Here is a 25911-nt window from a genome sequence, read left to right as displayed (position 1 = left end):
GAAGTAGTTTGCTTGATAATTAAAAACACTGAATAAGCACAATGAATAAGCTGAATAAGCATTTGTCATCGATCATTGAGAAAAAGCAAACAGTAAAGACTTACAGTAAAGGCTTAAAGAAACCATCTTTTCAATCCTCCCTGAAGATTTGTTCTGATAGGCTCAATATCAGGCTTGAAGGAAGATTTCTCCATTGTACATTCAACAGAATTAAAACAGAGTTTGTTGAATTGTCTTGTAATTCCATAAATACACTGGTACCTTTAAAAAAATAAAATAAAATAAATAAAAAAATTAATGATTAGAAAGGAATCTTTTTACCACTCTTCTCTACGGATTCCAGCTTTCTGAAATCAGGCTTAACATGTAAATGGATGATGTTTTAAGATTTTCCTTATTCATTTGTTTTTCAGTTTTAAGCAATATTGAGGAGTAAAAAATATATATAATATATATATATAACATAATGAAAATAATGTCTGTTTCTACTTAATTCATAATTAAGAGTCAGACAAAATGACCCACATTCTATGTTGCCTCTTAATTATTGTATAAATCCATCAATACATGTGTCTCTCTCTCTCTCACACACACACGCACACATATGCCAACTTTGGACAGTGTTCATATTATTCACACTCCTGTGTTATTTTCTATCTCTGAATCATAAATGTAAAGCAGTCCTGGAGTTAATATTTCTGATATAGACTGCTGCATATTTTGAGTGTTGACCCTAAATCGACAGAGAAACCAGGATAGAGGGGTTCAGTGAAGGTGGTCTGGATTTGGTGCAGCAGCGTCAGCGTGTCAGGGTCAGACACACTGTAGAAGCCCAGCATTCCCTCTTCATAATCAAGGTGCACGCCTACTCTGCGGGAGCGAGCCGGAGGAATTTGGCCTTTGTGAAGATTATTGTGCCAAAACGTGCAACCGGGTGAAGTGCAGGTTAATTTCCAGGAGAGTTCATTGTGGCCAAAACAGGACTCTTTCCCCGAGCCCTTTCTTTTAATGCTTTTGTACGACACGGCCAAATCAACAACGCCACCATCCCACTCCACCTCCCAGTAGTGTCTCCCGTTCAGGCCCTTTAGGCACAGAGCCTGGTGATAGTAGGTGAACCTGTCAGGGTGATCGGGATGAGCCTGGTCCCTGTCGCTCCACGAGACCTCTCTGTTTCTATCAGACAAGCAAAGGCATGCAGCTACTGTGTTGGGATCCACCTCCATCTCAGAGTCTGCAGGAAGACATGAAACTCATTTAAGCATATGTTTGTGCTGATATTCATGCAAAGTGAAATAAACATCATGCTCACTCTTATAAGCGGTGAAAAGGAATGTCCTTGATGTCATTTGCTCATACAGCCTTGGCATTTTTGACACTGTGATGAGAAGATGAAACATGGATCATTCTGTCTGTACAACAACAGGAAATACTGACCAGACCAGACTAATTCTAGGGATTAGAAAGCAGTCACACTTACACACATTTCCTTCAGAATGGCTTAATAATTCACTCTTTGCTTTGTTGCACATATTTTCCAGTTTATCTTTCTGCACAGTGACAAACTCTGTCAGCATGTCAGGTGTTTCATGTGAGCCTGTGAGCACAGAAAGGTCACCCAGAGCCTGGAAACCCTGCACGAGGCAAACAAAGACACTGTGTGACTAAAAAAAAAGCATTTTGAAATTTAGCAAAAGAAATTTGATAGACAACAAAGTGCCACAAAACACGCCATCACCTGAAAAAACTGAATGGGGTCCTCTGTTTGAGAAAGCTGGTTGAGTGTATCCTCCCTCCTCCTCAACGCAAGCACTTCACTCTTCAGCTGCCCAAGATGTCTGCTGGTCCAGTCCACTCCAGCTTTCTCTGCTGCTCCAGCTTTCTCCCTCATCTCAGAGCGCTTCCTCTCCACAGAGCGGACGTATAAACCAATGTGCTCCACACACAGTCGCTCAAAGTCGTCACACGCCTCCCATGCAGCATCCTTGGAGGAAACAGGCACCATTTGTCCTGTTACTGATGACGGTTTGAGTGACAGCTTATAATAGTTGTGGGCTACTTTACAGTTTCTTCAATTATTCTGCAACACATGACAAGGTTTACTTGCTTTTGCAATTTTTAAAACAGGTTAAAAATGTGAAAAGCAACTTTTTTTGTGGTTTGTAACAGTCGGCTACGTCAGCAATTCCCAACCTGATAAATCTGAGGGCTTGCAAGTTGATCAACAGGAAAAATAAATACCTTTTCTCTTTAAGCCTATGCCGATTATTCAAGTTAAACAATCTGATAAGGAAGAATTATTCTTTTGTTGAACTACTCTCAACCTATAGACACATGCGACTCTTTGAATTTTGAAGTAGTTGGCCTTTTTTGATCTACATTTTCACACGAACAAAAAAGACATGGCATTTTAAGTGAGCTTTCAGAGGTCCTGCTAAGTGGGTTTAGACTTGGCCTGGCTAGCTCTTTCCCTTGGTTCCCACTTTTAATTCTAAGCTTAGCTAACAGGCTACTGGTTGGAGCTTCTTATTTCACTGAAAGACACCAGAGCGTTATCAATCTAATTATAATCCTAAAATGTCAAACTGTTTCTTTGAAGACTTTCAGACTTCAACTGTAACTTAAAAAAAAAAAAAGACTTTTTTTTGTTTAATGTTCTGCTTTGTTCTGCTTTTATGCAGACAGTGACAGATGGAGAGAGGCAGACAGAAAGGCAGGGTAGAGAGAGAGGATGACATGCAGCTAAGGGCCCAGGGTGGAATCGTAATGAGTAAGGAAGGCAAATAAAGACATTTCTACCACTTGTTGGGTATAAAACAACTTCTGCAGACTCACAATTTCCCTTGGCTAGATATACCATCAAATGTTAACTTGATGTTACTGAAATGTTAATGTTCAGTGTGTCTGAGGCTGAATGTTCTCAGCATTAGCAGGAAGCGGTTTTTGTCTGACAGTTTACACCCACGTCCGTGTCTTCCCTTCTGCAGCATCGTGTCTGTTAACAGCAGTTAACCCCAACTAGGCACTTTGATTGTCCTGAATCAACATTTTAAAAATAAAGGAAATCTACTGATGAATAAAAGAAAAAGGACGCTCATGTTTGTGGAAGACACTCACTCTTATAGAGTCTGCAGCCTGTCTCAGCTCCACCATTTTCCTCTCTGCACTCAGCATTCTGTCTGCAATTTCCTGCTTAGTCTGCTCCAGTCGTCTCTGTTGGAACACAAATCCAGGAGCTTTTCAGAACCTCAGTGACATTAAAAGGACGCCCAACAAAGGACTTCAGCATGGGGCTGAACTGAATTACCTGCATTTCGCACTTTTCTGCTGCAACTGCCACAGTGTCATGGCCTTTGTGCTCCTCCACCACACACAGCAGGCATATGAACTGCCCATCAGTACGGCAGTAGATCTCCAGAAGTTTGTCATGGCGGCCACAGATGCTGTCTTTGATCCTGGCAGAGGCTTGAATCAGATTGTGTTTCTTCAGTGGTGGCACCTCAAAGTGAGGCTTCAGGTGAGTCTCACAATAAGAGGCCAAACACACGAGACAGAACATGGAAGCTTTGGTTTTTCTGCCTGTGCAAGCATCACACTGCACATCACCTGGTCCAGCATAGGTGTCACCAGCAGCACTGTGACCGGTTGTCCTCCTGTGCTCCTCCACCAAAGCAGCCAGAAGCGTGTTCCTCTTCAGATCAGGCCTCGGGTGGAAAGTCTGCCTGCACTGAGGGCAGCTGTACGATCTTCCTCTGTCATTATTCCTGTCCCAGAAGGCGTTGACACACTTTATACAGTAACTGTGTCCACAGGCGGTCGTCACTGGATCATCTAGTAACTGTAAACAGATGGAGCAGTCAAACAGTTCCTGACTGTAAGCCATTTTCTCCCGCTCAGACTGACAGGGTTACTTTCACTCTCTGGAGGAGGAGTGGCCTGTGGGCAGCTTGTTCTCAGTAGCACAGACACTGACTGTGCTGCCTGCTGAGTGTGAGAGGAAAACAAAGTACGGAAGAAGCTGCTCTGCTCAGTCAAACATTAACTGCAAGTGGAGGTGAAGTACTTCATTTACTTAAGTTACTTCTACACTTTCTAAAAAGTGTCAGAGAAAGCCAGGGAAAGTCCTATGTCAAATTTTTTTTTGTTCTTTTTAGAATATTAAAACTAGAAAAACTCCCCAAAGTCAAAGTTAGTGTTGCTCCACAAATAAATCCGAAAGAACTGCTAACAGAGAAACGTAAAAATGCTTTATAACTTCCCTTTGTCGCTTGACCCCCATCCCTCCATTCCTTCATCCCTCTATCCTCATCCTAGTATATTATCCTTCATCATCTATGCTCTCCTCCATCCATATTACACATTAAGCCATAATAAATGTGTATCTTATTGATCTTTGGAAGTGAATGGTTCATTTACATCTTTTAAAATTGTGTCTCCCACTGGTGTGAGAAAAAAACGAGAAAAGAGTTCGTTTGTGATATGGTGTGCCATGTTTAAACATTTCAAGGGCCTATACCAGGAGACAGTTTAGGGAACGAAGAAAGCACCAAAGGAAACGACAGAAGGAAAAAATCATGCGAGATTTGAGCGGGACGCGAGATTTCTCTGGTTTCCTAGGAGACGACGGCAGCGTGAGGTCCCCGTGCAGAGAGGAAGTGGCGGTGTGTGTTTGTCCTGATGATGTTGTGTAGCAGAGAGGCTTTCACAGCATGGACCTGCCGGACACGATTAGAAAACGCTTAGATTACTTTTCTCGCAGTGTTTTATTTGACCAGGGTCAGATTGAGTCGGTCACTAAAGAGAACGACGCGTTTTTACCACACGGTAAACTCAGAATGCATCTAACATCATGGACGAATTAGCATCGATGTTAACTCAGCTAACCAGCGAGACTTGGAGCGGTTGGGCTATGTTTGCCTCAATTATCGTTTTACAATAGCTTTATCCAAAAGTGAGTTATTTATCCAGCCCACGTATGTTCAGCTGTGTTTTTGTTTTGCTTTTTGCTTTCAGACAAGCGGGTCCTGTCCAGCCTCTCCCTCCAGATGTCTCTGTACTTTAACATGTGGTTCTTCCCCTTGTGGTGGATCAGTGAAACTGTAATGCTGCACCTCAAGGTAAGGCACAAAGACAAAAAGTGAGACCGGAGCTGAGCATAATTGTCAGGTTTGAATTCTATAAAAGCCCATTTGAATGAATCACATTCACGTGACTTCAGTTTAGTTAAATGCATTGTTGTGACTGTCATTTCTGCCAGTATCCTGCCTTGCCAGACTACTACAAGTTCATCCTTGTCGCCGTTCTCATCCTGATGACTCTGATCGAGGCCATTAGAGTCTTTCTCGGTTATACTGGGAACATTCAAGAAAAGGTGGTGCATCTCTTCCACAAACACAGATATAGTTCATATAGATGAGATACAGTTGATGTAGAATAGATGAACACTCAGATTGTAATTCCTGTAATGTTTGCTTTGTGGCAGGTCCCGGAGTTGGCTGGATTTTGGCTGCTGACCATCCTGCTGCAGTTTCCACTCATCATGTTTCAGCTGTTCAATGAAGCCATTCTCATTCAGCCCCTGGAGAGGGGCGTTCACATTGTCCTCGCCATATTCATACTCACACAGGTGTGGTATCATTCATTTTCAAAACTGTTTCAGTTCTAGCAATTTCAGTATGAGCACTCTATGTCATATTGTGCATGTTTTCTAGATTTCTTCATTTAGTGATTGCCATTTGATTTCACTGAAATGCTTTTATTTCATGTTTTCTTTCCTGAATGATCCAGGCACTGTCTGGTTTTGTGGCGCTCCGGGATATGGTCAGACACGCTGAAAGCCAGTTTCATGTCCGACAATTGACTTAATTCTGAAGCTCTGATGTCCCGACTACACCTCAACACACCACGACATATCTTACTTCACACTTCACAGGCTGACAACAAAAAATGATGTCACTTTTTGTATTACATGCACTACCTGGGACATTTCCTCCCCACAGTTGTTTGTTAAAGATCATATTTATTTTATATTTTATACATGTTATATTCCATGGGATTGTATTGTTTTTTTCTAGAGTTGCAATAAATTTAATCTACATAAGAAGCAGCCTGTGTGTCATTTCTTTGGTAGTTATTGCAGTGCTTCATAGACTTTGTGTTGGTGCACTCTGACAATCCAAGCATAAAGATGTGTCATCAGTAAATCATGTCAACACTGTACAGAATAATAATAAGAGCAATTATTTAAAAAAAAATCTTATTAGAATTAATGTCAATTTAATCAAAAAAAAAAAGAGTACATATAATTAAACATCAAAACAAGGAGAGTCGTTTGATAATTACTATAGGGTTTCACTTTTATCCCTGCAGCATAAGTTATTCCAGCATATCTCCTTTACACATCTGTTGAAGTTCTAGCAAAAATCATATTCCTCTTCATCGTGCAGAAGAGGTTCACATCACTGGCCAGAGAATAGAGACAACAAAATAAGTCTCTCCAGATTCTACAGTATTGTGTTCTACAGTGGAGCGGACTGTGACGCTCTTCTGACCAAAGGCTCTTGTGGAGCTGTACTTATTTTGCTTTTTCTTCCAGAGCGATAGTGCCTGATGTCGTTAGTCTGAGGCCGAGCAAGCGTGTCGCTCTGTGGACGTGGAAGTTCCATCTTCATGGGGCCTGAAGACCTTAACAGAGGGGATAAAACACCCAAATGCCTGTTGTCCCCCAATGTCACTTTGCATAATCTGGGGAAAAAGAAAAAGGATAGGGAGCACAGAAGACTATGAATAAGGTAAAATGCATAATGCTTGTGTTCTTATACAAAGATCAGTGCTTAGGTCCAAATCTTTGAACTCGACTGGCGAACAAAGCATTTAACAGAGAGAGAACAACAGATGATGAGAGAGAGCTCATGAGGATCAAGAGTGAATTTACCGTTTCCCTCTTAGGTCTGTGCCCCTCAGCACAGGCACAAATACACTGCTGCGTGACTCGGTGTCTTTCGAAGCAATGTCAGGGATGAGATCTCTCTGGTTCTGCTCTCCAAATGGTTCGCATCTCAACAGTGACAAACCTACTGAATAAATGACAAAACCAGGTAATGAAGAGGGAGGAGTGAGATTAGCTAACAGTGTTAAAGCAAAAAAATGCATTTGTTTCTGCTTTGTCCAAAATATAAGTGCCTTTTCTATGAAAACTTATCACAAGAAAAAATAACTTCAGAAAAATTATTTCAGTTTCACATGTCAATATAATATGTGCATGTATGAAACCTGAGGAATCTTCTTCCTGTTCCATAGTCTGCTGTTTGGTCTCCTCAGGCACAAAGTAACGCTCTGACACCCGTAAAGAGTTTCGGTCTCTGAAAATATGCCGTCCGTTGAATCTGTCAGTGGTGAAACTTGACAGCCAACGTTTTGTTGGAACAATGTCTGGAACCATCTTGACATACAGAGATGAGGGAGACCTGTGAAAGCAGAGACATAACAGTGAATCTGAAGGTACCTGTAGCATGGAGGTACCCACTGTCTGTTGATAAGGGTACAATGTCTCTGTGGGGTTTACCTGTGGGGCGCTGTGAGGGACGATGGCAGCCCTGGAAGAGGGAGACGAGGCAGACGTGAACTGACTGAGAGACGATGAAACTTTGGACTTTTAAAAACTGGACATGACGAACCTCTGTAGACTTTATAGGAGACGAAGGATTGTCGGCAGGGCTGCCTTTGCTGGTTGGAATGTATGAAATTTGGTGAAGGTGGAAGGAGAGCACTCAGGTGCAGCATCTGGGAGCTGCATCTCCACTGTCCTGCATCCACCTGCGGGTCATCTGTGAAAGCAAGTCAAGCAGACTGTTCACTGCTACACAGGACCTTTCCCAATGCATTGATAGTTAAAAAAACACCTGTCTTTACCTGCAGGAGCCTATCTAAATGCAGTAGTAAACTGATGGTAATGATGAATTAGACGCTGAGGGTGTGAGGACAATTTGTAGAGAGACTGAGACTGAATGAACGTTACCTGTGTGAGGTGTTACAGCTGTGCATGTGCTGAGATGTGAACATGCTTTTGCCCTGTGATGCAGATATGCAGCTTTGATGTTCTCCAGAGAGTTATCCTAAAACATCAAAACACATCAATTATCCCACTGAAAATATCCCAGAATCAAAGCCCAAATTACAGATCGTGTACAGAAGCATTAGCTGGAAATTCTCATTAGAAACAATAATAATTGAAGCAGGTATGTAAGTGAATGTCTGGATTATCTGACTGATCTTTACCTTGACAGGCTTGGTGCCCTGCCACAGGGTCACATGACTGACTTCCCCAGGGTGTGTGGTGGGAGGAGGGATCAGAGCTTTCCTTATGAGGCCATTTACCTTCACAAAGAGACAACTATTGACAGGAATTGCTCAAGAAATCTCACTAAACAAACTGACACTTTCTCTACGTCTTACCTGCCATTTTTTCCTGTGTCTTCCCACAGGCCTCTCTTGGACGCTCTCTTTAACTGAGTCATCATGGGGCAGATTGGACTCCTACAAAGATCGTCCACAAATCAGTCCTGTTTAAAGTCAGTCATACAAGAACCAGAGGAGGGCGTGCACTAATTAATGGGTCATTTAATCTCTTACAATATTTTTGATGCTGCTTTGCAGGACCTTTGGCTGTGTGTTATTCTTCTCTCTCTCCGCTCGCAGCCTGTTCCTCTCTTTATGACTCCTCAAGCGTTTCTTTTTCTTCTTCACTGGAGCTTGCTGTGGAGGAGAGCAGGAGCATGCAGTGAAGCTCGAGGCTCACTTGATCCAAATGTGATATTAGCCTTACAAAGACAATGAAGCACTCATGTAATAACACCATTCCATGGGAGAGGAGATTAATGTCAGTGTACCTCTGGTTGGGCAGTTCGTGGCTGGTTCAGTAAATGAACTGGAAGTCCATCAGAATCTGAACTATTTGAACCGCTGGTGCTGTGAGAGCAAACAAGAAAAATTCATATTAAAGCTGAATGAGAGCACATTTTATACCCATTCCATTTAAAATAATAATAAGAATAATAATAATAAATCACCTGGTTTCCAGGTCAGACACAGAGATATTACAGTCAGTGCCCAAATCTTTGCCCAGCCTCTCTCTGACCTCCTTTCTCAATGATGCTGTTAACTCTGTCAGACAGTAAGTGGTCTGAAATAAACAGCACAGAGAAAGCACAAACATTTTTCTTTCTTGGACAGGGATAGAGCTTGAGCAATGGAAGTCTGCATTTGTGTATAAACTGTCACCATGATGCTGTATCTCTCACCTTTGTTGGATCAGGGTCACAGTAGTCCAGCAGGGTGTCGCAAAAGTAAAACCCAATGGATTTCAGGTCTCGAGTAGTAAAATGTGTTCCTCTCCTGTCGCCTAACATTCAGACAGATGATAGATCCTCAGACAAGACACAAGCAAGCATCCACGCATAAACACACATTTGGAAAGGCTAAACTCACCCAGAGTAGAGCCTCCAAAGGTGGCCTCCATAGTGTAGCTGTTTTTGATGCCTAGTTTCCACATGGCGATTCGTCCTGTTCCCTCTTTGCTCTTCTGCACCCGGAACTTACAACTCTTAAAGGAGAACTGAGGAGGACAGTGATTTAAGTGATGTGGTTTAAATGTTGAGTACGCACAAATGAATACCAGGGAATAGACACTGCCTCTGAAATGTGGAGAATATGACGTGTTCCACATATTGTCTGCGGTGTCCATGCTACTCAGGGTTTGTAAGGTAATTAAAACAGGTCATTGAGAGTCCCATGTTCCTCTTTACCTTATTAGCGGCATTCTTGCTCATCATTAGTGGAAAGACTCTCTCGTGAAGCTTCACTGAAGCATCATCTCGGTTGTTACAGCCGTACATGAAGACATTGTTTTTACGGTTGTGGCCATGAAAGTCACAGTAAAGAGCTACATCCGTCTCAGCCACCAGCCTGGGGAAAATATAACCGAACAGGGCTGGAGAATTTAGTTTTGAACAGAAAAATATGGGAGTCAAATAGAAAGCATGCACATACAGTATAAGCCACGATCATTGGTTTATTTCACACCACACTGCAGAGGGGTTGTACCAGCCAAAAAGAAAATGTGCTGAATAATAGCATTGCAATATAGTAGAATAACTGGCTATCAGTTTTCCCTTTTTGAATGGTGGGGCCTCGAGTTGAATTTAATTCTAGTTGTTAACAATTTATGGATAAACACACAAGAAAGAAGAGAAAGAGTACTAATAACACTAAAGCGCTGAATTTTTGTGTTTTGTGTTTCTTCATGCATGTGTCTTGTCTTGTCTTACCTTTCCACCATGTTTCGAGTGTGCCACACGCAGGGAAAGGAGTCCCTGAGCAATGTCTTGTAATTTCTGTTGAGGTCCCTGCCTGCCAGAGAGCAGCGGTAATTTCCCACAACCACGCCATCTGGATTCAGCATTGGCACCACCTGCACACCACAAATCATAAATAACTGTGTTTGATAGCAGTATACAGCATTACATTATAATCACAGTACAATCTCATATTCAGCAATGATCGTGTAATACAGATGTGCAAACAGATGTGCAGACTATGCCATTGAGGTTCCTCACCTTAAAAACAAATGTGTCCCTGAGTAGCTGAGCATCCTCTGAGTCCCCGAGCAGGAAGTCTAGGAACCCCTCCATCATCCACGACCCGTTGGTCTCTCCAGGGTGCACTCGAGCCGTCACCACCACAGCCTTCTTGGTCCTGCCTTTTACCCGCCCGCCACCCCGGGACGTTACTGTCACCACATACACGGCATTCCCAGCTAGGCTGTGGCAAAGCACCCGCACTGAACAGTACGATGCGACTGCTGGGTTGGAAGAAATGCTCCTGAGGTAGCGCTGCAGGTGTGAATAGGTATAGGGGTAGCAGTGGGCCAGGTAGCAGGTGTCTGAGTCATACGGGAACTGGAGAGTCCAGGTGAGTGAGTGCAGAGCGACCGTGCTGCTGTTGTTGTCCTTCGTGTTCTACAAAGAGATGATATTTTTTAACACAGATCCTGCTTCTACAATTATAATTAGAATTTTGTGAAGCCATGCTGCCCTGGTGCTTTTGTAATTCTGGCAAAATGAGGGACAGCGGAAGTTTGTGCATGTTTTAATTTACTTACTACAGATCGCACACTTATTGTTACTGCTAACCACTGCTAACCAATTATTTTGATTCAGGGAATTTCTGGACAGCAACTCTATTTTTAATTGGTAGTGAGGGCCATTTGATTTCAACTTCGAACAGTTCTTTCTCTTTGTTATCTTGCTCATGGCTAGAAGGACTCCCACCATATGGCATCTGCACTATCATGCAGTGAAAACACAATCTTTTGATGATATTCAGATGTTTAAATGTTCGATGTGACAAATTACCTACTTAAAACAAGTAAATTTGCAAATTCCATATCATTCTAAACTCATATAAACTAAAAATGATAGCTGCTGGAAAAGTAGTAGATGGGCAAGTAAAAAAGATTTTACTGACAAAAGCTAGTTGAGTCGCTACTTTCCAACTCAGGTCTGCAAGTTCACTTACTTGAATGCAGTTGCGGTAGTATCTGATATTGGAGCCGGTGCGTTGCCATCCAACACTTTTCTCATTGGCCGCCCTCTCAGAGTAGAGGAGGGGTCTCATACCCTGAGAATACAGGCTGCTGCTCTTCATCAGGTTGATGATAGTGAAGCGGTAGGTCACCCCTGCCTTCATGTTCCTGACCCTGAAGTAAAACCACTGTGTGTGCTTTTTGGTGTACATGTCTGTGCGCAGGGTGAGCTCATAGTCATAGACACCCCTGAGCAGGTAAGAAATATAGGAGGACCGAGAGAGAAAGAGAAATTGAACCTAGAGCCACAATAAAAAATAAAAGGAATAAAAGTTTAATGGTTGACAAGCTCAAACAACTAATGAGGAGATAGGACTCACACTTGCACAGCCTTCTGAAGGTTCCCACTCTCAAAGCGAGACTCAAACTCAAGGGTGAAGTCTGTCTGATTGACATAAGTGGCGCTCTTAATGGGCCCCCTGCTTCCTCCGACACGGGAGCAGGTAAAATATGGACGCTTGGTGCCTGAAAAGAGAGAGGAAAGCAGGAAAACAGTGAATATCAAAAGCAAATTCTGCTAAAAACACAGCTGTACATTCATTTTTTCTCTCAGGGAGCAGTGGTGGAGTTCAACATATTTACAAAGAAATGTATTGTTAATTCAGCCCTTAAATTCACAGGAGGATTGTGATGTCAATATGAAATCCACACCCTGAACCATTAAGGTGTCCGGTTGAGGTTCTCCTCATTAATGATAAATAATAATAAAAGATCATCTACTCTCCAAGGGGACGCTGTGGCATTAAAGGTTCAGAGTGTAGGATTTAAGGGAATCTATTAGCAGAAGTTGAACATAATATACATAATCATGTTTTCATTGGTGTATAATCACCAGGAAAGAAGAATTGTTGTTTTTGTTAACTAGAATGAGCCCAAGAATGAAATACTGGCTCTTCTGTGTTTTTGCTGCCACCATGGTAGAGGGTGAGGCAAGGGGTATTCAGTTGGTTGCTAGGTACCACTAACTCCTACACACCAGTCTTTTCACTAACTCTTATGTTCAGATGTATTTGACGACACCACTGTGGTGACAGAGTGGACTGCGTAGCCACACTATGTGACCTGGTGGTAGAACAACAAAAGAATGCCTTTGCAAAATGCCTTTGGTGTCAAAAGTTACCCTGGTCAGTGCAGTATACCACTTTCCCCCTCTCATCTCCAGCTGGCATGGGTGTCCTCTCATGCCCTGTGTGCTGGTAGAAAGGCTCTGGCTCTGGGGGGTCCCACTCTACAACACATGCTCTCTCAGTGTCAGTATATGTTAAAATTTACAGCAAAAGGGCATGCTAAGTTAACAGTGTTTCATTTATTTTCATTTGGATGTGATTTGCCAGAGACAGCTCCTGACAAATCTGACTCACTGAGCTCGACATTTTGGCTGATTAATGCCACTGACAAGTCTTTGTGCATATCAGTGAGATGGTTTCAAGAAAAGTATGAATTACCTATGTGATGGATGATGTCGCTGATGACCTCACACTCTATGGGCCAACGGGGGCGGGAGATAGATGGGAAGTTCACCAGGTCCAGCGGTGCCCTGAGACTCAAAATAGGTCGGCCAGCATCAAAGTCTATGAGCAGCTGCCTGGTCCGCAGAGACTGATTCAGCTTTAAAGATACTGAATAGGGACATGAATCACACCTTCAGTAACTATTTTTTCATGATCCTGGTCTTTTTCATCAGATCTGCTCCCTTACCTCACGTAGATCAAACAAGATTGTCCATTTAAAAAGGGATTATGTTGCTCCAGATTGCTTATCTCAATTGACTTGTTTAATGTATTGATCAAGCACTCAGGAGGAGATGCCATATATAAGTGTTGACCACATCTCTCTCCCAATAGGAAAAACCAAGCTTGTACATTCAAGAGCCAGATTCCCATTCCACATCAACTGGTCAATACAGATCTTTATGAAGTTCAAAAATGTTGTTACGTTGCTTGAAATGAATATTTCATCAACAGCTATGCCACATACAGTACACATATGCATCTTATCCCAAAGCAGCCTGTGTGAGAACAGCTTACACAGCCTCCTTCCTGCTAATTCCTCCTCGTCTTCCTCTGTGTTGGAGTCACTGGTGTCCGACTTGTCCAACTGATAGGTATTCCACCAATTCCTGACAGCAGAGACAGCCATGGCTGCCTGGTTGGAAAAATGTAAGTCATCAATGCTGGATCCTAATTACCAAATGGAGGCAAACTATATCAACTGATCCAGGCTTGTTATCAGGTTAATATAGAGATGGATGTTATAATGCTGAACAAATATAGATTTCTGAAGCCAATTCAATTGTCATTTCCCACAGAAAATCAGCTATTACAAACTGGAGCCTTCTCACAAATGTAATACAACAGATGATGTTTTTCAGACTGGTCTATGAAATCATTTAAGTTATGGAAATGCCACTAACTGGTAACTACATACCACTGACTAATGAACAAACAAATCTTAGACTGATATATCTGTAGTCGAACATTTCTGACCACTGTATTGTTCAGTGATAACAAAAAAAAAAAAAAAAAAAAAAGACAGACTGAAATAAAATGATCAGTGAAGTCCAAGAGGAAGAGAGAAAGATGTTTGACAAAACTCACATGATGGTTGCTGAGGGTGGAACTCACTGGCATCTTCAGCTGCCTTTCTGCGAGCTAAAAAGGAAAATGCCAGAGACGATCTTCCTTTTGCCATTCAGCACTTAAGACCTTCAACAAGGCAGTTAGCTAACCTTAACTAGCTCGTACACAGCATCACCCATAGAAGTACAGTTTCCGGTTTTTTAGTTTTTCTGCATGAATTCAGCAGGTTAAATCCAGGTGTATCACATTTAATGGGCGTTGGGTCGCCACTGCCATATTTATCAATCATTTTCCTGTGTCGCAATTAATTCACCACTGCTACGCGCCGCGCGCACCTTGTGCAGCATTGTTTTTACGATACTTATCAATGTGTGATAGCCACTTACCTCCCTTATAACTTAAACTACATAAAAAGACATTTCTAAAACATTAAGAAGGAAAAGCAAACTTTACGACTACAACGTGCACACGTCTTTCTCGAAATATGGACCGTTCCTGAGCAAGCGATTGTTTTCCTACCCCGGTTGCCAAGGAGATGCCATACCAGTGCTCCGAACGTGCAGGAAATTGCGTCACAAACCCGGTAACAAGTCCACAGACAGTTTTTTTTTTTCCTTTTTTTCCCCCCACAGATGGTTTGTCCTGAGGCAGTAGGAATGGCGGAAGTTGTCAATATATCACGATAAAACTGCAGTCTGTCTATTTTTTTTTGACATTATGTCTATTAAAAACGACATAACATAAAAAACAACTAAAGCAATATCTTTGAAAAAAACACTTTAATAACTTCTTACAAAATGTACAAGTTCAGTGGTGTTCCCTCCCCTTCCAAAAACATGGCTTATCCCATTATACAGTTTATGTACACAGTTGTAAAAATGCTCAATAAAATAGATAATCCCTCCAAACAAACGGTGGTGGTCATCTATGTGGGGTCTTTACAAAATGTTGAAGTACTTCTGAGGAACATTTGGCACATTTACAACAGTGGCTACAAAAACACGAAAATGACACTCAATGGCCAGCCATGTAACAGCCTCTAAATGGATCCATCACGAACGAGGAAAATGGCAAAGAAAGTCCACATATCACTTAAAGAAAACTTAAGCTGGGGAAGGATGACCTTATGGTAATGGTTGGAGTGGATTTTAAAAAACGTTGACTGGGCAGTGTGTGACCCAGGCCGAATGTTACGTGCTATTCGTCGTCTTCCGTTTCTTCAATCGCTGCCGCCAGTCATCAGGAAGTGCCTCAAAGTTAGCGTTCTTTGAAGCTTTTCCTCTGTGGAATTAAAAAATATATACATTTAGTGAAGGGTAACCAAAATGGAATAATCAGAAGAAACCAGGAGACTTCAAACAAACACTGTACAGCTATGTCATTAGAATTATTCTCTTCTTTAGTCCATTCAAACATAAACATACGTAATGAACTGCTGTTGCTTCCACTCCTCAATGCTCTTCTTGTTAAGCTGATCTCTGTCCTCATCACTAGAGCTGCTTTTCTCTTCCTCATCCAACTCCTTCTGGATGCTCTGCCACTTCTTCACCAGCGAAGGCATTTTGATCTTGCTCTTCTTTGACTACAGAGAAACAAGAGGACAATGTTCGTTCTTTTGAAATGGTCAGTTCTTTTGTATGTTATATTAAATCCTTTAATTAGAAGGATAGAAAAATTAATACAGAAGATTTATACTGGAAACAGACAATGCTGAAGATTTCTGATATTACAACAGATTTTTGTAACTTATGCACTGCCCTCCTTTAACACTTGATGTAAAATGTTTACTCCAATACTAACCTTATCCTTTTTCGGTTTCTTGCTCTTGTCTGTGGGCACAGCTTTGACTCCAGGTGGCTCGTAGGGTGGCTGGGATGGTGGCAGTGGCGGCTGAGGAGGTAGGGCTGGGACAGGTGGTGGAGGAGGTTCGCAAGGGACTAAAGGGGCAGCGACAGCCGGCACACCCCAGTAGGCAGTTGCTGACATTAGAGGGGCTGCAGACACAGAGAAAACATTACTGGGTAAACACTTACAAATGTAGTTAGAGGTTTTTTAACAACCCTAACTTCAGCACTGCCTTGGTGAAATGTAACACTGGTGTGCCTTTACTCAGTGTAATTAATACATTATGATAATATAATGTGTACTATAACTGCAGACACTGTGTAGGGATATCTTTTTACCTGCACTCGCAGCAGGCTGGGTGTAGAGAATGGGACTGCTGCCAATAGTAATGGCTTTATTCAGCTGGCCAGCTTTACGTTTCTGACCCTTCCCCAGGGGGCCCAACGACTCCACAATCTGTATAATGACAAGCGATATAATAAACATTAACAGCTGCTGTCCTCTTTTATTTTGACTTCACACATGCAGCATTATCAGGTGCAACATAAACAAGAATACACTTAAAAAAGGAACTTTACTCTCATACCTTCATGCTAGCAGTGCCTGGAGGTAAAGGAGGCCTCCCACTGCTGTCTTCCTCAGTTCCAGGTGCTGGAGGCTCCCCGTCATTATCATCATCCATCTCCATCTCCACCTCCATGATCTCTCCATCACTGTCAGGAGGGGGAGGAGGTGGAGGTGGTGAGCCTGGGGGGAGAGGTGGAGGAGGGGGGTGGTTGGAGGGTGGAGGTGGACTGTCAGGAAGAGGAGGTTGGGATGGGGACCAAAAGGATGATGCACTGGGCTGTGGTGGTGCTGGTGGTGGGGCAGGAGAGATAAAAGCAGAAGACCCTGCTTAAAAAAAAAAAAAAAAAAAAAAAGTAACATGGAATGTTAGTGAGGATAGCATTTTTATCACTGCATGCACTTAATACAGCAAAGCAATATTCTCTGAGCATTATGCAGGCACATGTTCAAAAGGAAACTTACAGGAACATTAATACACTTCTGATTCCTAAAGTCATTACACACGACACTTGACAGGCTCGTCTAAGGAGCGGCAATAGTTGCAACAGACTGACCTGTGGCAGCAGATGCAGATGATGTTTTGTTATCCCCTTGGTTGGACGTCTGTGTCAGGATATCTTGACTTCCTTTCAGGTCCTCATCCTTGTCCTCCTCTGTTGGGAAATCCCACTGGGAGGCACTGGTCCGGTCATTCACATAGAAATACCGCCTGTGCTCTCTAAAAAGTGGGACAACAGAGATAGAGGGCAAGAGTCTCAACGGCCGGCCTAACAACTGGCTGAGTGGCATGATACCCTGGGACAGTGGGGCAAGAGAATGGACATAATGGCCACAGTGGGGGGCAGGATTGTTGGTATGGACAGCAACTTTAGCCATCCAAAAGGGCCCAATTAGAGTGTGGTTATGGATGTGGATAGGGAACCCACCTTGCTCTCAAAAACAAAGAAAGCAAAACAAATCATCTCTAGGTCCTGAAAGTGGCATTCAGCAGCTCACACCATGGTTGTCACATTTGTTCCGTTTTAGACAATCATTCCCCCCCTCCCAGGAAGACGCCAGGAAGGAAGCATCATCATCATCATCACCATCATAATCAACAACCATAGTTCAGAAAATAACAAGCACACAGTCAACTCATTTTACATCAGAAAGAAGAAAATAAAAAACAGGAAGACATAAGAAATAGAGTAGGTCTGACCTGCTGGGTTCCCGTCATTGCTCCATCTTCACCTTTTATTTGATGCGTGACACTCCTCGCTTCCAGGGCATCACTCTGTCTGCATTGCATTCTGGGGGTTGTAGTCCTGTAAAGTGCAAAGCTCTCCCGCGGAACCAACCTTCCTACCATACCCCCGCCTCCCAATTTTTCCACTGATTGAACCCATAATCAGTCTACAAAGTGCCCTCACAACAAAGGGCTTAAGAGTCTGTGTTACAGGGACAGGGAGTCCTCTCTGTGGCAGGTATATTTAACAGGAGGCAGGCTGGCCCAGAGTGGATGCTCCCTTACCAGTACGTGCAAGGCAGAGTGCCAGGATTGCATCAAAGAAACCTGAAGAGTCTGGTAAGTATTTTGATCCTCTCGGACTGGTTTAGCTTCTCCCCAAGTCATGTTACAAAGTCTGCAACCTCGGCACTGCAGGGGTTGTAGTCACACGGTAAGATTTTGGGGGACGAGGGAGTTTAGAGATGTGAAAAGGTAAGGAGCGCGTACCTGTCCCAGTGGCAGGACCAGCCTTTAGGGGTGGCGTTAAGTTCGTAATATTTTATGTGTTCGGCAGCTTCCTGCAGCCTGCGGCGAAGATAGACCCCATTCAGAGCACCCTCCCTCCAGTCAGCAATACGAGTCTGGGGAGAGGCAAAAGAAAGAGGGGAAGGACAGGAGACAGGAGTGAGATAACAGTATGGGCTAAGAGACAGATAAAGACAGAAGAGCCACAAGATAGATAAGTAATATGAAAGAGTAATTACAGCAAGTTTCCAGAATGACACACTGTGATGGATTATTATGAGAATTTTAAATATTGAGTACTACCACATGGCTGTGTGGAAAATGATATGAAAGAAAATTAAGCGTTAAATATTTTAGAAGTCCCACTGGGATACAGCTCCACGTGGAAGCTAGGATGATATTGCTTCAAAACTCAACCAGTATCCCCTCACCTCAGTTTGAAGGAGAAGCAACTGAAAGTTTGAGATTGCTTTTTTGTTTATCCCCAGGAACTCCATCTTGCTGGTTAGAGTGTTAGCCAGTTGTCCAATCTGAAACTGTATGTTTTCAGCATCAAAAACATGCTTTGAAAGATATTGTCACAGTTATTATGGTGAGTAATAGTAACGTGTTTTTACCCTGAGCTCAGGTGTTTCCACCTCTTCTTTAACTGGAGGTTTTGGAACAGTTTTCTCATCAGAGCTGTCTGTTTCTTTGTCTTCTCCTTCTGCGACACTCTCCAGGACTTTAGAAGGTGCTACAGGACATAAGAGAGGCATTTAAGTATGCAAGAAGTTTTGCCTAAAAACATTTAAATATGGGATTTTTTTTGAATGTATTTTCACCCTCTCCTGTCATGTAAGCCATCCTCCCATGTGATATTACTTGGACTCACCCATTTCCGTGTTTTCCTGTAGGTCTGAGCCTCTGCTGTTAGAGTCGGGGCTGGCAGCACAGGGAAAGGCAGTCTTCCAGCGGTTCTTCTTCAGTGGAAGACCACGAGAACCAGAGGTTTCTTGGCTCGTCTCTGAGGAAGGGCTGGAGCCGCCTGCACTCCCATCACCCTCCTCCAGCGCCCTTAGCTCAGCCTAAGAGTCAGACAACAGGTTAGAGCAAGGTCACGCAGACAATAACATTCGCCACTAATTTTGAAATACCATTTCTGTACACTAAATAACAGCTCGACGACAGGAGCTCAGAGTTGCACACTGAAAGAAACCCCCACCTTTTTCCTCTCCAGAGCCAGTTCCAGTTCCATTGTGTCCTCTTCGGTCTCCTCCTCAGCATCCGAGTTGTCACCTGACTGCTTCTTGGTGCAAATATCTTTCTGGACAGTGGAGTCGGGTTCCTGCAGAGGGACAGACGGGGATCCTGCAGGGCGAATACCTTCCCCGTCAGAATCCAAACTGTTCTCAGGCTCATCCACACCTTTAAGCAGTCTTTTTCTCCATTTTTCTTCTGCCTCTTTCACTTCAGAGGGGATCAGAGGCCCAAGCAGAGAGGCAGCCACTCCACGGCGTTCCTCCTCTTCGCTTGTGAGGCCTACGACACTCTCAATTACCTCCTTTTTGACAAAAAAACGAGGGCAATATGAAAGAAAACTCATGAGAAAGAATCCTTGAACACCACGGAATCAAGATGATTCATATTTGTATTGGACTAAAACGAAACTTGCCTTCACTTTGGTCTCTTTCACTGATGCCGGCACTGCAACAGTTGCAGCATTTTCCTCTGTGTGATAACCTGCAGGCATTGTGCCGTTGCCATTGACACTAGTGCTACAAAGAAAAACAGAAAAAAATAGATCATATACAGCTGAATTTCTTTACTGGAGACAAAACCAAGGAAAGTGAAAACAAGTGTACTTCAGATTATGTACTGTAAGTACAGTGATTATATAAGGCTTCAACTTAAAGATGTTATTCATAAAGTCGTGACAATACTTTGCCTCAGCTCCTCGTACCTGTTGGCATACTGCCCCAAGCTTTGCACCTGATCAGCTAGATAGTGAGGCAGTTCCCAGGACACCTCGTTGGTCAGAGTGTTCCAGTAGTAGTAGCAGCCAGAGTTCTCATCCCATACCTCCTGCCAGTCTCCCATTTCTACACCCACTGCAAAAAAAAAAAAAAAAAAAACACATTTACATGAGAAGCCCCAAATCAAATGATGGCCATTTTTAATCAGGAGGGGCCATCAGGACATGCACACTTGATCTTAAATACACCAGTTACCTCCGGCTAGTGAGTACTGAGTATTGTACTCAAAGTCTGTGGTGTGTTGATTCTGTTCTTCACTGCCAGCTGTCTGCTGAGTATTAGCCTCAGGTCGTGGAGGGGCGATAGTTGGGACTGAAGAATGAGATACTGCATCATCTAAACTTGGCTGAGTGGTGATTGCATCAATTTCCTGTGATGAGAAAAAAATGGCAACAGGAGTTTAGAATTTTGACCAAAAAAATAAAATAAAATAAAATTCAGTGCTAAGAATGAACCACAATGAATGTGATTTTCTTTTTCTTTTTTTTTTTGTAAGAAAAACTAGGCCCAAGTTAGAAACGTACACTAAATCAATTTGAAATGAAAGAAACCAAAACCTACAGTCAACTTTGTACCATCCACAATTGGCCCGTAGATCGAATTATAATTTCCCCTTTCAGCTCACAGCTACATACTTAGCTGTCCAATTTCTCATTCTGAGTTATTATAATATTCATTTTAAAAGAAACTCTGGAGCATTTTCATTTTTTGTATAACCTGCTGGCCTATCACTTGGTCAGATGAAATGATGGATAGAGACAATCTGTTTATTCTCCATTTGTTTTTCTGTGTTTTTGGGCTAATCTCAATGCACTTGTTACACGTACTATTTCATTTAAATCACACAGAACCGAAACAGGAACATGCATTTCTGTACAGGTCTAAGCCCGATAAAGGTACACAGCAGTTGCTTCATTATGCACCTCAATTACATATATAACAGTAACAATGTGTTTGTTGTTGTGAACCATACATACATAAAGGCTATGCAGCAGCCTGTAGCCTCCAATGTGTCACTAATAATAATAAGTTTACTGATGAATATCAACTTAAGTATCTTGAAAGTATACATCTAATAGAAAACACTAGCTTGACATAAACACAGGTTCAGAATCCAGCGACCAAAACAGGCTTAAGATACAGCAAATTATACTCACAGCCATGAAATTGGCCAATGTACTGTCTATGTCGGCTGACTGGTTGAGCCGAGAATTTGCACTTGAACGTTGAGAGTCTCCAGCTTCCTCATCGTCACTATCTTCATAGGCTCCAAGCAAGGACAACCCCTCTACACGGCGAGACAAAACAACTCTGTTCAATTACGTCTTGGGTCAATTGTGAAGGACACACACACACACACATACACACACACACATACACACATACACACACACACACGCACAGAGTTTCCTTACCTGTGGCCTTTACTGTGGGAGCCTTCATGTTTGTGCGTATTTCTCTCACGAATCTGTGGCCATCACCCTCCTGTTCATCTGCAGCCAAGAAGATAACATTTTACGGTAGCATGCTAGCTGAAACGTTAGCGTTAGCCACAAGCATTCCCTCACTAGCAAACATCTTACGTCAGAACGTAATGCTACTCACCCATGCGGGCACTGTCTTCATACTCACAGATAAAGCAAGTAAAGTGCAACGGTATTTGCGATAGGTAGATTAATCACATTTGGGGTAAATGGTTCAGTTATGTGCCATAAGCCTATATTGGCACGCTCACAAGAAGTAACTAGCTAGCTTGTTAACGGCTAGCTTAGCACGCTAGTCAATAGCTTCTACTTGATCCATTAAACGAAAAAACAACGGTCTCGTTTAATGAGCTATAGCGACTATAAGTTATTTCTTAGTGAAGGTGAATCGATGGTATTTAATTTCGGCAGCTAAATTTCGATAGGTGAATCGATTTTTTTATGCCAGGTGGGCCCATTCTTCACACCTAGAGTATTTAGTATCAAGTTAGCCTATGGCTACAAGCCACGGATAACATGTTTAAAAAATTACCATCAGATCCCGAGGGCGCCTCTTCCCTCTCTCCGGCATTCCCACCACGGAGCCCGGGGGGCGAAAGCTGTAGGATCGTTCTCCGACCGACCGCTCCTCCGGTGAGGCGACTTTTCTTCCCCATCGCTGCCTGTCAGTCTGAAGGCCTGCTCCTGCACTGGCGTTGTTGTTGCAGCTCTCCTCGGCTGCTTCAAACTGCCACAAAATGAGGTAACAACTTCCGGTTCATAAGGTCGTGTTTTTGTGTGTAGCAGCAGCTATGCGGGAACGCTAGCTACGATGCTAAAGAGCTTAGGTACCTCTGAACGAGTCAGTAGGAAACATTAATGTTTAACCTTTAAGTAAAAGTCAAGGATATTTTGATTTTGTCGAGTAGCTGACATAGCTTGTGGACGTGACTAGCACGAACTAGCTTCACAAGCTACAAATTGCCAAAGCTAAGCGAGTGTGTAACGTTATTAAGTTTAACAGTGTAGACATGGGAGGGCGAAGATAAGCAATTAACGTTATACAGTTTCGGAGGGGAGCCACCCACTAATGTCTGAACATAAAGAGGACCCACCGCAGTTGCAGCAGTCAGCAGGGCTTGAAGGAGGAACAACTGCCCAGACCAGGACCAGAAGAAGGTCGGTGTGTTCTGGATCAGACACGATGGGTGGTGCGATGGGACCGGTTCTGCACTGGTTGCACGATGTGGCATCTGTGACACTCCTAAAAGCCCGGCGGACTTTATTTCAGGCTGCTATCCTGTTATGTGTCCTGGTTCTGCTCCTTTGGGTGTCCATCTTTCTCTATGGAAGCTTCTATTACTCCTACATGCCCACTGTCAGCTTCTCCACTCCTGTGCACTTCCACTACACCTCTGATTGTGATGCCTCAGAGTCAGCACTTTGTTCATTCCCCACGGCCAACATCTCTTTCATGAAGAATGAGAGGGACCAGGTGATGGCTTACGGACAGCCTTATCGAGTGTCATTGGAGTTAGAGATGCCAGAGTCCCCGGTAAATGAACAGCTGGGTATGTTCATGGTCAAGATGTCCTCTTATACCAAAGGTGGGAAGACTGTCTCATCAGTGAGACGGTCCACGATGCTGCACTACCGCTCCAGCCTTCTGCAGACCCTGACCACGTTACTGTTCTCTCCTTTCCTTTTGACTGGGATGGCTGAGCAGAAGCAGCTCATAGAAGTTGAGCTCTTCTCAGACTACAAGACAAATGCTTATCAACCCACTGTCGGTGCAGTCATTGAGATCCAGTCCAAACGAGTGCAGATCTACTCATCTCAGCTCCGTATCCACGCTTACTTCACTGGTATACGGTATGTTCTGTACAACTTCCCCCTGACGTCTGCAGTGATTGGCGTGGCCAGCAACTTTGCCTTCCTCAGCGTCATTGTGCTGTTCAGTTACCTGCAGTTTGTATGGGGTGGCCTCTGGCCTCCAGACCAAGTGAGAGTCAGGGTCATGATGGGAGACAACACCCGTCTCCAGCAGAGGAGAGAGGAGGCTCGGAAGCGCATGGAGAAGGAAAACTCGCAGAAGGAACTCAGTGCGCCTAAAGTGATTGGATCTGTGAATGAGGCATCTGATCTCCGAGCAAATGACACGGTGACGGAGCCGTCGTCAAAGAAGCCCTCAGTGATTCCAGATGCCTCTGGGCCTGATGTACCAGATACCAAGGAGGAAGGGTCTCATGACTCTGTGGGGTCAGAGGAGACAGACAGCTCTGATGCGTTGGATGGATGCCAGATGCCTCAGCAGAGTGAGACAGCACTCCGACAGAGACCTGGACCGTGGATGAAGCTGTGAACCGTGGCGCTGCACACAGCTGAAGTATCTGTATAAGCTCACATGGAACGCAGTGCCCCGTCACTCACTTCAGCAGAAGTGAATGTGATTCGGCAGATAATTGATCGTTTGAATTGGCCTGAACACAGATGCATGTGATAACAATACTCGTGTTGTGTTAGCTAACTAATTACAGCTTATTGTCTTCGCGTTGAGAACACTTTACCTCACTGCTCATTTCTGTCTGCTCACTAGGAAGCATGCTCCAAGGACAGCAGCCTCTCTGCAGTCTTGTGTTTGTGCCATTAGAGTTTAAATTATGGCCAAAGCAGGAGATACAACATTCCAGCTCTACCTTGTCCAACAGGAAATTTGGCATCATCAACAGTTAGATCAGATCAGTTAGATTAGGTCTAGATTGCCAGTTCATATATCAGGAGAGTTTGATTCTGTTTCCGAAAATAGCCGCCCCATACTTGAAAGTAAATTTTAAGTTGGTTTTTGGAAGTTGGAATATCCAAAAGTGTTTCACACCCTTTTAGAGGATACACACAAACAAGCCTTGTGTTCGTTGTATTTCAGAGGTTCTCTCAGAGCAATTCGATTTGGAAAATGTGCCTAAACAAGCGTCTTTGTTTTTACTAACTTCCTAGAAAATCCTAAATGTGGAACAGGTCCAGCCTGAGGCCCATAAGGAATTTGTTGCTTCTTCATCGTGCAAATAGAGACGCTCTGTCTCAATGTAATGGGTGACTTAACTGCTGTGGCACATTTCGTCAAGGCGTCAGTGCGTTTACAAAGTTGCCGTTCATTCCATCAGGTTTTTCTTCAGTGTCTGTTACAGTGCAGTTTCCTCTCTGCATTTTAATGTTATTAAAATTGTATTTATTGTGTTTTTTCCTTACAACAAAGCACCAAGGTGTTTTGGATGGGTCTTTTGAGTAATATAAGTTTGTTACAAAGTCTGTCAATTAAATATGGTTGTATTTAACATCAAGGAACATGCAGTATGAGGAGAATAAGTGATGTTACTGTTTTGAAATTGCTGGTTGTTACACATAATAAGTGGAGGTGTTGCAGGAATTGTTGGTGTGTGACTCCATGTATTTGGGGAGCTTAGGGTTTGTGCAAGTTGTATGGATGTGTAATGTTGTACCAAAGATATTGTTGAACTCATAATGCACTCATAATCTGTTGAATAAATTAAAACAGCACACTTCTCTGTCTTTACTGCCTCTTCTTTAAGGTTCGGTGACATCCCTGTCAAATAATAAAGCGGCTGTAAGTATCAACAGAATGTTTGTCTACAGACAGATCTGTTCATTTTTGGTGCTTTAAAGAAGTTGGTTTGCAGAAAATGTACATCAAGACCCACAAGACCCAGATCTGAGCATTTCCATGTTCAAAATGTAAAATAAAATCAGGTCAAACACATGGATAACTTAGATTTACTTCTTTCCTATTTCCCATGTTGAAAAAAGATGATTTTTTTGAAGGAAAAAAAAAGCTTACTTTGATTGATAAAATAAAGTTTATGACAGTTATCCACTAATGCAAACCTTATCTATTACCTCACAATGATCATTGTTGTAAATCAAAGTTGTCAAACATTTCTTTTTGTAAACACCACGCTGACACTTTAGATAAAGTCATACTGCTTTTATATATGAGTTTGTGATGTACCCTTTTCTGTTATTCAGATAAAATTACAAAAACAAATAAAAAATG

The 25911-nt window shown here is 42.9% G+C and overlaps 5 protein-coding genes across 8 annotated transcripts; 2 read left to right on the top strand and 3 right to left on the bottom strand.

Moving 5' to 3' along the window:
* Positions 1 to 643: 643 nt before the first annotated feature.
* LOC139337443 (E3 ubiquitin/ISG15 ligase TRIM25-like) lies at positions 644 to 3886 on the bottom strand. The gene is made up of 6 exons (XM_070972019.1): positions 3308 to 3886; positions 3118 to 3213; positions 1739 to 1984; positions 1481 to 1634; positions 1313 to 1378; positions 644 to 1234 (listed from the first exon to the last, which is right to left on the bottom strand). The coding sequence occupies exons 1-6, from the start codon at positions 3881 to 3883 to the stop codon at positions 690 to 692; spliced, it is 1683 nt and encodes a 560-aa protein (XP_070828120.1). The 5' UTR covers positions 3884 to 3886; the 3' UTR covers positions 644 to 689.
* A 748-nt stretch (positions 3887 to 4634) lies between these two features.
* On the top strand, positions 4635 to 6098 carry tmem17 (transmembrane protein 17). The gene is made up of 5 exons (XM_070972020.1): positions 4635 to 4824; positions 5014 to 5117; positions 5258 to 5371; positions 5483 to 5626; positions 5788 to 6098. Exons 1-5 carry the CDS (start codon positions 4710 to 4712, stop codon positions 5863 to 5865), a joined length of 555 nt encoding a protein of 184 aa, XP_070828121.1. The 5' UTR covers positions 4635 to 4709; the 3' UTR covers positions 5866 to 6098.
* A 164-nt stretch (positions 6099 to 6262) lies between these two features.
* Positions 6263 to 14770, bottom strand: agbl2 (AGBL carboxypeptidase 2). The gene is made up of 22 exons (XM_070972017.1): positions 14239 to 14770; positions 13669 to 13786; positions 13087 to 13260; positions 12762 to 12869; positions 11962 to 12106; positions 11575 to 11830; positions 10614 to 11015; positions 10326 to 10468; positions 9804 to 9963; positions 9487 to 9613; positions 9300 to 9400; positions 9069 to 9181; positions 8889 to 8967; positions 8632 to 8754; positions 8455 to 8535; positions 8278 to 8376; positions 8018 to 8114; positions 7677 to 7826; positions 7565 to 7595; positions 7273 to 7466; positions 6935 to 7076; positions 6263 to 6744 (listed from the first exon to the last, which is right to left on the bottom strand). The coding sequence occupies exons 1-22, from the start codon at positions 14269 to 14271 to the stop codon at positions 6519 to 6521; spliced, it is 3102 nt and encodes a 1033-aa protein (XP_070828118.1). The 5' UTR covers positions 14272 to 14770; the 3' UTR covers positions 6263 to 6518.
* Positions 14771 to 14982: 212 nt separating this feature from the next.
* Positions 14983 to 23234, bottom strand: fnbp4 (formin binding protein 4). Of its 4 annotated transcripts, none has more exons than XM_070971485.1 (18): positions 22958 to 23234; positions 22396 to 22590; positions 21795 to 21872; positions 21537 to 21667; positions 20575 to 20749; positions 20307 to 20454; positions 20019 to 20121; positions 19569 to 19907; positions 19239 to 19431; positions 18982 to 19100; positions 18796 to 18900; positions 18347 to 18480; positions 17187 to 17350; positions 16652 to 16956; positions 16404 to 16521; positions 16021 to 16214; positions 15645 to 15802; positions 14983 to 15501 (listed from the first exon to the last, which is right to left on the bottom strand). In XM_070971485.1, the coding sequence occupies exons 2-18, from the start codon at positions 22517 to 22519 to the stop codon at positions 15411 to 15413; spliced, it is 2679 nt and encodes an 892-aa protein (XP_070827586.1). In that variant the 5' UTR covers positions 22520 to 22590; positions 22958 to 23234; the 3' UTR covers positions 14983 to 15410. The 4 variants fall into 4 exon arrangements, with proteins under 4 accessions (XP_070827586.1, XP_070827584.1, XP_070827583.1 ...); XM_070971483.1 differs by having other exon boundaries at positions 16652 to 16959; positions 22958 to 23093; XM_070971482.1 differs by lacking the exon at positions 22958 to 23234 and having other exon boundaries at positions 16652 to 16959; positions 22396 to 22605.
* Positions 22639 to 25396, top strand: LOC139337102 (seipin-like). The gene has a single exon (XM_070971486.1). It carries the CDS (start codon positions 22933 to 22935, stop codon positions 24202 to 24204), a length of 1272 nt encoding a protein of 423 aa, XP_070827587.1. The 5' UTR covers positions 22639 to 22932; the 3' UTR covers positions 24205 to 25396.
* The last annotated feature ends 515 nt before the right edge of the window (positions 25397 to 25911 follow it).

Source organism: Chaetodon trifascialis, chromosome 10 (genome assembly GCF_039877785.1).
Source record: "Chaetodon trifascialis isolate fChaTrf1 chromosome 10, fChaTrf1.hap1, whole genome shotgun sequence".
Classification (NCBI taxonomy): Eukaryota; Metazoa; Chordata; class Actinopteri; order Chaetodontiformes; family Chaetodontidae; genus Chaetodon; species Chaetodon trifascialis.
Note: the sequence above shows the minus strand (reverse complement) of the source record. Positions and strands in the feature narration are given on the sequence as shown.